Below are 12,973 nucleotides of genomic sequence, written 5' to 3' on the forward strand. Positions count from 1 at the left end.
CAATTCTGTGACCTTTCACATTCAGCAGTGTTTTCCGAAACGTTTTAAGTAGTGGAAAAATAGCAGATGTACTGGGGTCAGTGGAACAAGAGTTTTCATATCAATAGTAATCGTGGCAAGTATTGGCCAGACCACACTGTAAAAGCCACAGTGCCTTGCTTCTTTGGACTCCACCATGGGAAGAGAGAGGTGATGGTAGTGTGCCTGCCTTACAGGGCTGGTGTGCCGTTAAATGGAATGTGTGATTTCTGTGGAGGTGCTTCGGGAATGCTGAAGATATATGTGGGTCTAAGGTGGTATTGTTGTTGGCACAGGAAAAATGTCAATCAGAATATTTGAAGATCTCCCAAGAAAAAGAACAGCAAGAATCTCTGGCCCTGGAAGAGTTAGAGTTGCAGAAAAAAGCAATCCTCACAGAGAGTGAAAATAAACTTCGGGATGCTCAGCAAGAAGCAGAGACTTACAGAACTGTAAGTTTATGTGGTATTCAGGCTCCAGTTTTCTCTCTAGTTGTAGAGAAGCTTTTGTGCTACTGGGTTAGATTTATGTATCCGTGCACTTCATTTTTGATAGTAACAGGTATTCATGGGAGTGGTTTGGTGTCTGCCGCAGGGTACTCCTAACTCTGCCTTTAGCTGGCCGTGTTTCTGTCAGCCACTCGCTCTGATTCTTTGCACCTGGGCTCTGTGGCATCTCTGCTCCGTCGCTTACTCATCCTGATCTCTAGGAAGTGGCCTCATTTTGTGGGTAGTCCTTGCCCTGGTACCTTCCTGCCCATCCAGCTTCATCTTATGTCATGTCTTGGACATAATTTATTCTCTGTATCACAGTTTAGTTATGTTTAAGTTTTTCCCAATTTTCCCATATTAAACATAGTCCTATAATAAACATATTTGTATATATGTCTCAGTATATACATTTTTAAGGCCCTCTGGCCCTTCCCTCAGAATTATATGAAATGTACACCCTATTTTGAAAAAACTGACTGATGTCATTTATTTAGTCTTTTTGTTCTGATTTAGACAGTGAAACAAACAGTCATGCTTCTTACCTGTAGTTCCATACTGCTTTATTTTCCCATTTCCATCACTATGTAAGGTGGCCTGATGGAGGGGACTAGGTATTCAGTCCTAGATCTTCCAATACTAGCTTCGTAAATTAATTTTCTCACCTGTTAAATGAAGAGGTTGGATTTGGTAATTCCTTAAGACCTGCCCTGATATTCTGTAGCTCTGACTTAGCCTTTTTCCTTAGTCTTAGAGTCAAGATTGATATTTTCATGGGATAATAGTAATCTTTGGTCAAATTTGTGTAAGTTCCTTTTTTTTGTTTGTTTTTGTAAATTATCTTCTAAATAATTTTGGGGGGTCAAAAAATCAGTTACATTATCTTCCAAAATTAAATTATGAAAGTAATAGGATACTATTATAGGCCTTAAAAAAACACAGAAAAACACCCATCTTTCTACCAATAGTTACTATTATCTACTTTATGATTTATTTCTTATTGACTATCCATACAAAATATTCTTAAGATATAGGTAGTTTAATAGTTACCCATGTAAGTAGAAAGAATCTGAAATTATGAGTTATGTTAAAAATAGAATCTTTTCTTTGTTACATAATTCCTTTAAGAGTTGAGCACAGAATTTTTTTTTTGTCGTTTCTAGTTTTTGGTGTGATATGTAGAGTTGTTTATCTAAATTTTAATCTTTAAATAGGTGTAGACATCATGTCACATTTATCATTGCTAATATGTCTGTACTTAATAAAAATACATCTGTTTTTATTAACAGAGAATTCTTGAATTAGAAAGTTCTTTGGAAAAAAGCTTACAAGAAAGCAAAATTCAGTCAGAAGATTTGGCTATTCATTTGGAAGCTGAAAAAAATAAGCACAATAAAGAAATTACAGTCATGGTTGAAAAACACAAGACAGAATTGGAAAGCCTGCAGCATCAGCAGGATAATCTTTGGACTGAAAAACTCCAAGTCTTAAAGCAACAGCATCAGACTGAAATGGAAAAACTTAGAGAAAAATATGAACAAGAAAAAGAAACATTGTTGAAAGACAAAGAGAGTCTCTTCCAGGCCCATATAGAAGAGATGAATGAAAGGACATTAGAAAAGCTTGATGTGAAGCAAACAGAACTAGAATCATTGTCTTCTGAACTGTCAGAAGTATTGAAAGCCCGCAACAAGCTAGAAGAGGAACTTTGTGTCCTAAAGAACCAAGCAAACAAAGTGAAGCAGGAATTAGAAGCCAAGCTGGATGAACAGAAAAATCATCACCAGCAACAAGTTGACAGTATTATTAAGGAACAAGAGATGTCTATCCAGAGAACTGAGAAGGCATTGAAAGATGAAATTAATCAACTTCGGCTTCTTTTGCAGGAAAAGGATAAGCATTTAAAAGAGCATCAGGCTCATGTGGAAAATTTAGAGGCAGATATTAAAAGGTCAGAAGGGGAGCTGCAGCAGGCATCTGCTAAGCTGGATCTTTTTCAGTCACACCAGAGTACCACACATGAGCAGGCAAAGGCGTTTGAGGACCAGTTGGCCCAATTGCAGCAGAAGTTGTTGGATTTGGAAGCAGAAAGAGTTTGTCTTACCAAACAGATAGCTGAAGTTGAAACACAGAAGAAAGATGTTTGCACCGAATTAGACACTCACAAAACCCAGGTGCAGGACTTAAGGCAGCAACTTGAAAAACAGAATAGTGCAATGGAGGAAAAAGTAAACGCTTTAACCCAACTCTATGAGTCCCAACTTAAAGATGATAACATGGAACAGGAACAGACAAAGCAAATATTGATGGAAAAGGAGCATTTAATTTTACAAATGAGAGAAGAACAGAGCAAAGAAATTGAAGCACTCAAACAGAAATTATCAGCTAAGGAGGACAGTATTAGTATGTTACATGAAGAATATGAAACCAAATTTCAAAATCAAGAAAAGAAAATGGAAAAAATTAAACAGAAAGCAAAGGAGATGCAAGAAACATTAAAGAAGAAATTGTTGGATCAGGAGGCCAAGCTTAAAAAAGAGCTTGAAAATGCTGTTCTAGAGCTTAGTCAGAAAGAAAAAGAGCTCAATGCCAAGATTTTGGAACTGGCACAGGCTAACTCTGCTGGGATCAGTGAGGCAGTGGCAAAACTAGAAACAAACCAAAAGGAACAAATGGAAAGTCTTACTGAGGTGCATAGGCGAGAACTCAAGGATGTGGTATCAGACTGGGAGAAGAAACTTAATCATCAAGCTAAAGAACTTCAGGAAAAACACGAAATCCAGTTACAGGAAAAAGAACAAGAGGTAGGAGAACTGAAGCAGAAGGTCCTCGTGTTTGGATGTGAAAAGGAAGAGATGAACAAGGAGGTAGCAAGGCTAAAGGAGGAACATGTTGAGCAGGATACATTACTAAAGGAGTTACAGGAACAGGTCAGCCAGAAGTCTGCTCGTGTGAATTCTCTCTCACAAAATGAAACTGAGCTGAAAGCACAACTTGAAAAGCTGGAAGCTGACCTGAAGCATTCTCTGAAGGAAAACACTTTTCTTCAGGAGCACGTGGTTGAACTGAAGACGCTGTCAGAAAAAGATAAGCTTATGGTTTCTGAGTTGACCGAGAAGTTGAAAGCCACAGATGGAGAATTTCAGAGTTTAAAATCTTCACATGAAAGAAGTAAGAAAAGCCTAGAAGACAAAAGCTTGGAATGCAAAAAACTGTCTGAGGAACTAGCAGTTCAACTGGATATTTATGCTAAGAAAACGGAAGCCTTATTACAAGCTAAAACAGATGAACTAATCAACCTTAGTAATAGTAAAATTAATGCTGTTCTCTCTAGAATTTCCCATTGCCAACACCGTACAACTAAAGTTAAGGAGGCGCTACAAATTAAAACTTGCAAAGTTTCTGAATTAGAAGCACAACTTAGACAGCTAACAGAAGAGCAAAATGCACTAAGTAGTTCCTTTCAACAGGCTACCCACCAGTTAGAAGAAAAAGAAAATCAAATTAAGAGCATGAAGGCGGATATTGAAGGTCTTGTCACAGACAAAGAAGCCTTACAGAAGGAGGAAGGCCATCAGCAACAGGCTGCCTCTGAAAAGGAGTCTTGTATCACACAGTTGAAGAAAGAGTTATCGGAGAACATCAATGCTGTCACACTGATGAAAGAAGAGCTTAAAGAAAAAAAATCGGAGATCAGTAGTCTTAGTAAACAGCTAACTGATTTGAACGCTCAACTTCAGAATAGCATCAGCCTGACTGAAAGAGATGCAGTCATTGCATCACTGAGTCAGCGACATGATGAGGAGCAACGTAAATTGCTGGATCAGGTGCAAGATCTATCTTTGAAAGTTGAAACTGTGAGTAAAGAGAAAATTTCTGCTCTTGAACAGGTGGATCACTCATCTAACAAATTCTCAGAATGGAAAAAGAAAGCCCAGTCAAAATTTACACAGTATCAAAATACTATTAAAGAACTGCAGGTGCAGCTTGAGTTAAAAACAAAGGAAACCAGTGAAAAGGAGGAGCAGGTAACTTTATTGAAGGAAGACCTTGATCAGCAAAATAGAAGATTTGAGTGTTTAAAGGGTGAAATGGAAGATAAGAAGAGCAAAATGGAGAAAAAGGAGTGCAATTTAAAGACTGAGTTAAAAATTCAAGCAGCAAGAATTTTGGAATTGGAGGAGCGTGTTACTCAGAAAACAAATGAAATTGCATCTTTAAATGAAGTTCTTAAAAATTATAATCAACAAAAGGATATTGAACAGAATGAAATGGTTCAGAAACTTCAGCACATTCAAGAGTTAGGAGAAGAAAAGGACAACAGGGTTAAAGAGACTGAAGAAAAGGTCTTAAGACTTGAAAAACAAGTGGCTTCCATGAAATCTGAACTTGAAACTAAGAAGGAAGAATTGGAACATGTAAATTCAACTGTGAAAAGCAAAGAAGAGGCATTAAAGGCATTGGAGGATAGACTTGAGTTAGAGAGTGCTGCAAAATTAGTGGAACTGAAGAAGAAAGCTGAACAAAAAATTGCTGCCATCAAGAAGCAGTTGTTATCTCAAATGGAAGAGAAAGAACATCAGTATAAAAAAGATACAGAAAGCCATTTGAGTGAGCTAAATACAAAATTGCAGGAAAGAGAGAGAGAAATTCACATCTTGGAAGAAAAACTCAAGTCGATGGAAAGTTCACCACAATCAGAAACATCAGTTGTACCCAGATCAGCAAAAAATGTGGCAACATGTACTGAGCAAGAAGCAGCAAACTCCCAAGGCGGTGTGCAGAAGGCATGTGAGGAAAAAATCAGTGTTTTACAAAGAAATTTATTTGAAAAGGAAAAGCTATTACAGAGACTAGAGCAGGACAAAGAAGAAACAGTGTCTTCTCATTCTGAAATGCAGTGCAAATACCAGGATCTCTTAATAAAGCTAGAACATGCTGAAGCAAAGCAACACGAAGATCAAGTTATGATTAATCATCTTCGAGAAGAACTTGAAGAAAAAAACAAATATTCCTTGATAGTATCCCAGCACATGGAAGAAGAAAGAGGTAAAAATAACATAGGGGCAAAGCAAAACTTGGAAAATGTAGTTGATGATGTCCAGAAAACCCTCCAGGAGAAGGAACTAGCCTGTCAGATTTTGGAGCAAAAGATAAAAGAGCTGGATTCCTGCTTAGTTAGAGAGAAGGAAGAACATAGAGTTGAAATGGAAGCGTTGACCTCAAAATATGAAAAATTACAGGGTTTGCAACAACAGAGGAATGGAAAAAGTAAACCCACAGAAATTTTGGAAGAAAGTGCTGAAGAAAAGTCCAAATCACATGTGGTCCAGCCCAAATTGCTTAGTAACATGGAGGCTGAGCACCATGACCTGGGGTTTAAATTAGCAGCAGCAGAGCAGGAGAAGCAGAAGCTGGGCAAGGAGATTGTGAAATTGCAGAAAGATCTTCGAATGTTGCGGAAGGAGCATCAGCAAGAATTGGATATAACAAGGAAAGAACATGAAAAAGAAATGGAAGAGAAAATCAAGTAAGTTTTTTTTGAGCATGAGTATTTATAAGGCAGTCTTCCTTAATTAAGTCTCTGTTTTGAGGGCCTAATACAGTTAAGTTTCACCTACTTGAAGTATTAAACATAAATCTAGTAAATTAAATACTGAGGAGAAATAAAAATTTCAGGCAGAGGGAGTGTTTCTCCGTGTCCACTTGCTGGGGGGCAAAGAGCTCTTATAACATGTAAGATCACGATGTTAGGTATATATCCAAAGAATGATAAGTGGAAAAGAAAAAATTTCAAATCCCCAGGACCATTCCCTAAAGGTAATCATAGCTTACTGTACCTAGACACGCACACACACTCACACACGCGCAGTCGCGCCCTCCCCATCCTGTGTGCATTGCTGTGAAGACCAGTGAACTCTTTACAGCTTGCTTTTGTGCGGCCGTAGTTACCTTCATGTCTCTTGTTATCCAGGCAGGAGCAGGAGGATCTTGAGTTGAAGCACAATTCCACTTTAAAGCAGTTGATGAGGGAGTTCCACACCCAGCTGGCACAAAAGGAACAGGAACTGGAAATAGCCGTAAAAGAAACCATTGGTAAGGAAAAATTTAAATTCCGTAAAGAACAAGCAGTATCAGCAGAGACTGTTTATAATTTAAGCGTAATCTTTTCACACCGTGCCGCTAAGTGCTTTAAGTAATTAAATTGGAGGAAAAAGGATTCTCGCCCAGGAAAGTTCCCTAATGGGAACCTTCGCTGCCTGGCACGGCCTTGCCTGACTGAGAGGAGCGGCAGGGCAGGAACCTGGAAGCCCTGGTGAATTGCTCACCTTGTGAAGACACTTCTGCTCTGCGAGAAGGGCACATTGGATCCGTTGATTTTTATAAAATTTGATTTGAAACATGGAGTTTTACTGAAATTGGGTTATAGATATTAATTCTTACCTAATGTGTTTTCTTGTGTGTGTCCACTTTTTACTTATTAGATAAAGCCCAGGAAGTGGAGGCTGAACTTTTGCAGAGCCATCAAGAAGAGACAAACCAGTTATATAAAAAAATTGCAGAGAAAGAAGACGATCTGAAAAGAACAGCGAAAAGATACGAAGAAATCCTTGATGTACCTTATTTTCTCTATTTTGAAATTTAGCTGTAAGAGATTTCATGGTAGTTTTAAAGAAGATTGGGCTGTCAAGACTTTTTTTTTAGGCTCAACCTTATCCAAAGTAGTATTTCTACACTCTATGTAGATTTATAAGGAGTCTAGTTGACTTCTGCCAAGTTTGTAGTTTCCTGATCAGATTCTGCTAACCAGGTAGTACACTCTAGTTGGAAGGTACTGAAGCAACAGTGAGTTGCTAAGGGGAAGAATTTATTCTCTTTGTATTTCTCCCAAAGTCAGGCTAAACTGTGAGAGACCCAGGCTAAGCAGCGAGAGCTTGTGCTTGGATGACGTCTAAGTGGTGGAACAGTTAGTGTCTGTTTTGGTGTGGCCACTTAGCTTAGTTGAGATCTTTCCAGGAGGGCCAGTTCACTTTATTTCACCCCTACCCAATTTACATGGTTTTCGTTGATCTCAAGGGATGAAAAAGATAGGGGGGAAAGGAATGCATCAGCCAGATCTTTTATTTTTAGGGCAAGAATATTTCAGTGTCCTAATTCCACTAATGGTGGATTATCATTATTTTTGTTTGTGAAGATAAGCCTTGAATGCTATGAGTATTTTGAACTCCAAAACATTTCTAAATGTAAAACGATGCAAATGATTCTTCACTGGGTTGCAGATTCTTTAGTTACTCCAAGCCTTACTTCACTATATTCTAAGAACCATTTGATGACTAAGAATGCATGAATCAGTGGATCCTGCCTCAACTGACTTTGGCAGCACTAAAAGCCTCAGCTAGGAATAGATTCTAATAATTTTAAATGTAATTGAAAAGGCTGAAATTCCAGGGGATGACATATGCGTATAAATGGCACCTTTTTTTCTTTTTGAAAGTTAGATCTCATTCTGAACAATTTAACATCTTTTATTCTTCCATAGAGCATATATGTGTGAAGTTTTAAAAAATACTATTGTTTCTTGAATGCTTAGAGAATGTGGGAGTTGGAAAATACATTAAAGCCAGTTTAGTTTCACTTTCTGTTGTTTTTTCTTTTCCAGAAGGAAAAGCAAGTTTAGCATAGTTGAATGATTTTCCCAAAACTACCTAGTAAGTGTTAGAGCATTGACTCTTCATCAGCTTTGTATATTTCATAGACTTTTCCCTAAGAGAGGAACCTGGGGAAGGCAGCAGTCACCATGGATAACTAAGGGAGGGAGCTATAGAGCTCCCCTTTGTGAACTACTTCTCTGTATCTGCATGTGTGGGGTAGCAGCTGGTAGATTTCCCTAGATCATGACAGATGCGTAAGTAGAGGGGTGAGGGGCAGCGGGAGAGATTAGCCTTTGGTATGGATCATCCTTGAAAATCTGCTTAATTTATTAGAGAAGATTAAGCAAATGGTCCTTCAAGCTTTAGACTTAGAGTGGCAGAGCAGGTGGGCAGCAAGTGTGGAGGGTGGGCGAAGGAATTGGGTAGACTTTCCCCCAAGCTCCTTCCTGTGTCTCAGACCAGCACTGTCCATTAGAAATATAATGCAAGCCACCAATGTGAGCCACAGAGGTAATTTAAAGTTTTTAGTAGCCACATTAAAAAAAAAAGAAAGAAACAGGTGAACTTAATTTTAATAATATTTTAACTCACATCAAAAACATGATCTTTTCAATATGTAGTCAGTATGAAAATTATGTATGTATGAAGTTTTGAGACGAGTATGTTTCCACATTTACAGCCCATCTCAGTCTGGACTAGCCACAGTTCAGGTGCTCGTGGTCGCAGTTCTGGGGCAGACTTCCAGCTGCCAGGGCTGGGGTCGACTTCATGGTTGAGCAGGCAGTCCTCTTCTCAATGCTCCAGATACATTCTCTGTCTTAAGGAATTTCGTTTTTAAAATGTAAACATTACCAGGAGGAGATACTCATAATTCTCAGCAAACACCATGCTGTTTTTATTCTGAGGCATTCTCTTACCATTTAGAAGCTACTGGAATTGGAGTTTTAAATGGGATTTGTATATATTATGTAGTGATGTCCTCCCACCCCTGAAAAGCTGTTATCAGATTGACGATTTGTTTTAATGATGACATTACAGAATACTGTATTTTTGCCATCATTAAAATAATTCTGTGATTTGTTAAGAGCAAAATGGAGCACAGAAACATTTTCCTTGTCCTGCCTTTACTATTAAATAACACTGTTACCATTCCTTCCTTGAAGAATATAGAAACTTTTGTCATCCTTGAGTCACTTCTCCGCCCCTCACATATGTGTATGTGATATGTATTTGTACACCTTGTAGGACATGAAATCTGCGTGTGTCCTCTGACTTCACAGACAGAGAAATTCCCTCTCTCCCTTTAATTCTGAATCTCTAGCACAATATCCAACATAGAGTAGGCTCTTAGGATGGGGTGTTTTTATTGAGTTACACTGCATGTTCCTCTCCTGTAATAACTCCACTGCCGCTGCCTCGGTCTGGGCTGCCATCTTTCATCTGGTCTGGTCAGCGTTGCTGCTGATCTTTCTTTTCTAAGGCAGTCATCTCTTCGACAGTGTTTTCTATCTTGAAACAAATGTGATTACATCACTTCCCCCCCCAAATGTCTCCAGTGGCTTCCCATTGTCCCGGTGGTAGCTCCTCTAGTTCAGCCTGTGTTCTAGCCAAACTCAACTTTAGCTTATTCTTCACCATCCTTCACCTTTGCTCATGCTTCTCTGTGTGCCTACAGATCACATTCTCAAACTTCATGTGTCAGTGCAGCTGTGGACCACCTCTCATTTTGCTTTTAAAAAGAAACATTTTAAAATTTAAGTTTCACATAGAAAAAAAAATTTTTGAATGGAATGTATTCATGTGGTTTAAAGATCCAAATAATATAAATAAGTATAGTTGGAGAATGACCTATAATGAAAATTGTACCTATTCCTGTTCTCTGTATTCTACCTCCTGTCCCTCTTCCTTTTCAGGTAACCATTAGTTTCTTATGTAATATTACAGTATTTCCTTGTGCAAACTGAAACAAAAATGAAACATTCTTATTTTTTTCTCTCCCACCGAAAGTTAGCTTTTTTAAATGTATTTTCTGCGTCATATTGTTTTCACTTTCAGTTTTTTGCAAACCCCTTAAACAGAATTAATTGCACCTGTTTTCTTTTGTACTCATCTATATTTATTACTTATAATGTGATTTTTGTCTCACATATGTGCATACATGAGTACGTGTATTCACATATCTGTCCTCTCCCCTAGACTGTAAGCATCTTGTGGGCAGGGATTTTGTTACTCATCTTTAATCTTGAGGACCTAGCCAAATGCTTGGCTCCTACTGGACACTTTGAAGGAGGTGACACATGGTAGGGCAGGGGAGGCTTTATTTGGGAAGAGAGGTGGTGGCAAGTTGAACAGGCACGAGTAAAGGAGCTTGCCTACTTACTTGCCTTAGTCCCAGCCTCAGAACAGTTTCATTGGAAGTAGCTCCTAAAGCTACATTGGCTACAAAACTGGTTTCTTTTCAACAGTGATTGTGTTTTAGTGATTTGGCTTTGGCATAATAACTAGTCCTTCAAACACAATTTCCATGTGTGTGCATAAATATTCAGTCTAATTATTCTTAACTTTTTGCTTCAAAGCAAGCAGTACTGTTTTTTATTTTCCCCTCCAAGAAGACTAGAAAGTTTTTACAAAGGGAAGTACAGACCTGTTTCTTAAATTAGAAGTAACACATTAAGGGTTCTTTTGTAATTCTTAGAGGGCTTGCTTTAGATTGGCATCCCACAGCTGTCAAAGGAATCATTGGACAGAGCTAAATTGTCGTGTTAAAATCTGGGCTAAACTGAATAAATAGCTAAGAGATGATTCTTTCAAACAAGGCTAAGCCACATTGCCAAAGACATTCACACAGGATGGTAGAAGGTAGAATAAAAACAGAAAACCAAGAGCGGCAGGAATGTATTTATGACAGTTTCTGGGTAATGGCCGTTTAGGGGGTGGTAGCTGGTTAAAGTGTGTCTCAGTGGGGAGATGTTGAAGGGGATCCCTGCTTTGCTTATGTTGAGAGAAGGGGTTCATTCTTTCTCTGGTGGTCTCAGTTCATGACAAGTGGTATTTAAAATGAGATTTCCATGTGTCCCGTGGTGGTTCATTGCCTCGTTTTGTGCCATAGGGCCTGTTTTTGTCTGTTTTTGAGACTGCTTGGTTCTGGCAAGTCAGCATCTGTTAAATCAGATACCTGTTTGTGGTGTTTTTTCCTGTGTGACTCTTACTCAGCAGACACTTGTCCTGTCTTCATTGCTTAAATTTGATCAATATTCCAGTTCTAAGTGTTCTTTTAGCACAGATGCTGACTCAAAAAATGTTTAGGTTTGTCCTGCAGAGATAATTTTCTCTATACAATGTTGTCTGTCTACTATGTTCTTGTTGGTAAGTTTATTAACACATTTGTTTTATTCTAAAGGCTCGTGAAGAAGAAATGACTGCAAAAGTAATGGACCTGCAGACTCAGCTTGAGGAGCTGCAGAGGAAATGCCAGCAAAGGCTGCAGCAGGAGGAAAACCCTGGCAATGATAAAGTGAGAGGAACTGGACTTGGCGTCACATTATTTCTTGAAAACATTGTCATTTCCATTATTTGACTCGCTTACTAACCTACCTCATTTAATCCAAACAAAAACCTCTGCCTGTATTTTATAGACAGTCAAACTAAGGTTCAAAGAGGTTAAATAAAATGTTCAAGCTCACAAACCAATGTTGTATTGGGAATTAAAACCCAATCTGCCAGGCTTCAAAGCCCAGCCAGGGGCATCCAGCCCTCTGTCTGCATGCGGCCCAGGATGGCTATGAATGCAGCCCAACACAAAATCATACATTTACTTACAACCTTTCTTTGGCTTATCAGTTTTCATTAGTGTTTGTGTATTTAATTTGGCCCAAGACAGCTCTTCTTCCAGTGTGGCCCAGAGACACCAAGAGGTTGGATACCGCTGGGCCCTAGACATTTCTGTTGCACTATTGCCTCTCAGTCTTCTCTATGGAAAGACAGCAGAGGGTAGTGAACCCCACAGCCCTGACGCATAGCCCAAGTGGTCCTTAGAAAGTGTGATACTTTTTGGTTTTTACATTTTTGTGTTAAAAATTCATGTAAATTTTATATGCTATTCTAATGTAGCCTTACTTGTAGTCTCATAGAAATATTTTTAGTTATTATCCATGAAGAAAAACAATTCCTGTTTTTCTCCTTGGTTAATGAGTCGGATGCAAATGTAATGGGATTAGTTTTGAGAAATTGGACTGAATTCAAAGAGATCTGGCACTGTATCTAGGCATTTCTACAATCCCATTTTTTTTAATCCTCACCTGAGGACATGTTTATTGATTTTAGAGAGAGAGGGAGAGAAGGAGAGAGAGAAACATCAATGTGAGAGAGAAACATCAGTCAGCTGCCTCCCATATGCACCCTGACTGGGGATCAAACCTGCTACTTGGGTATGTGCCCTGACTAGGAATTGAACCCGCAACGTTTTTTTGGTGTGCGGGACGACGCTCCAACCAACTGAGCCACCTGGCCAGGGCTATCTTCCCAATCCTTAAGTGAAGTTGATGCTGTAAAAGATAGGCCCTGTTTACCCTGTGGCTTCCTGTTCCGCTGTGCACCTCAACAGGCGTGCACCCACAGGGAATGCAGGCCCGGGTATGAGAAGCCAATCAGTGTACCCTTCTACTCCCTAAAATATTCCCACTCATCCAGCATGGTCTTTTCATAGCATTGTCATGAGGGGATTGGGAGCGTAGGTGAGCACTGTTCATGTCTTCATCCTTGAGAGTCGTAGGGAATTCATTACAGAATGTCAGTTACCAGGTAGCAATTTTCCAA

At 39.0% G+C, this 12,973-nt stretch overlaps 1 protein-coding gene across 4 annotated transcripts in view; it reads left to right on the plus strand.

Annotated features, from left to right (window-relative positions):
• Nucleotides 1-12,973, plus strand: part of GOLGA4 (golgin A4) — a 90,129-nt gene that overhangs the window by 57,508 nt on the left and 19,648 nt on the right. For all 4 annotated transcript variants that reach the window (XM_024565859.3, XM_045199989.3, XM_024565857.3 and 1 more), the window contains 5 exons: nucleotides 315-470; nucleotides 1,796-6,036; nucleotides 6,481-6,602; nucleotides 6,992-7,122; nucleotides 11,559-11,672. In XM_024565859.3, coding sequence (XP_024421627.2) covers nucleotides 315-470; nucleotides 1,796-6,036; nucleotides 6,481-6,602; nucleotides 6,992-7,122; nucleotides 11,559-11,672 — 4,764 coding nt within the window. The remainder of the gene's footprint in view (nucleotides 1-314; nucleotides 471-1,795; nucleotides 6,037-6,480; nucleotides 6,603-6,991; nucleotides 7,123-11,558; nucleotides 11,673-12,973) is intronic.

The sequence above is a fragment of the Desmodus rotundus genome, chromosome 8 (assembly GCF_022682495.2).
Source record: "Desmodus rotundus isolate HL8 chromosome 8, HLdesRot8A.1, whole genome shotgun sequence".
NCBI lineage: Eukaryota > Metazoa > Chordata > Mammalia > Chiroptera > Phyllostomidae > Desmodus > Desmodus rotundus.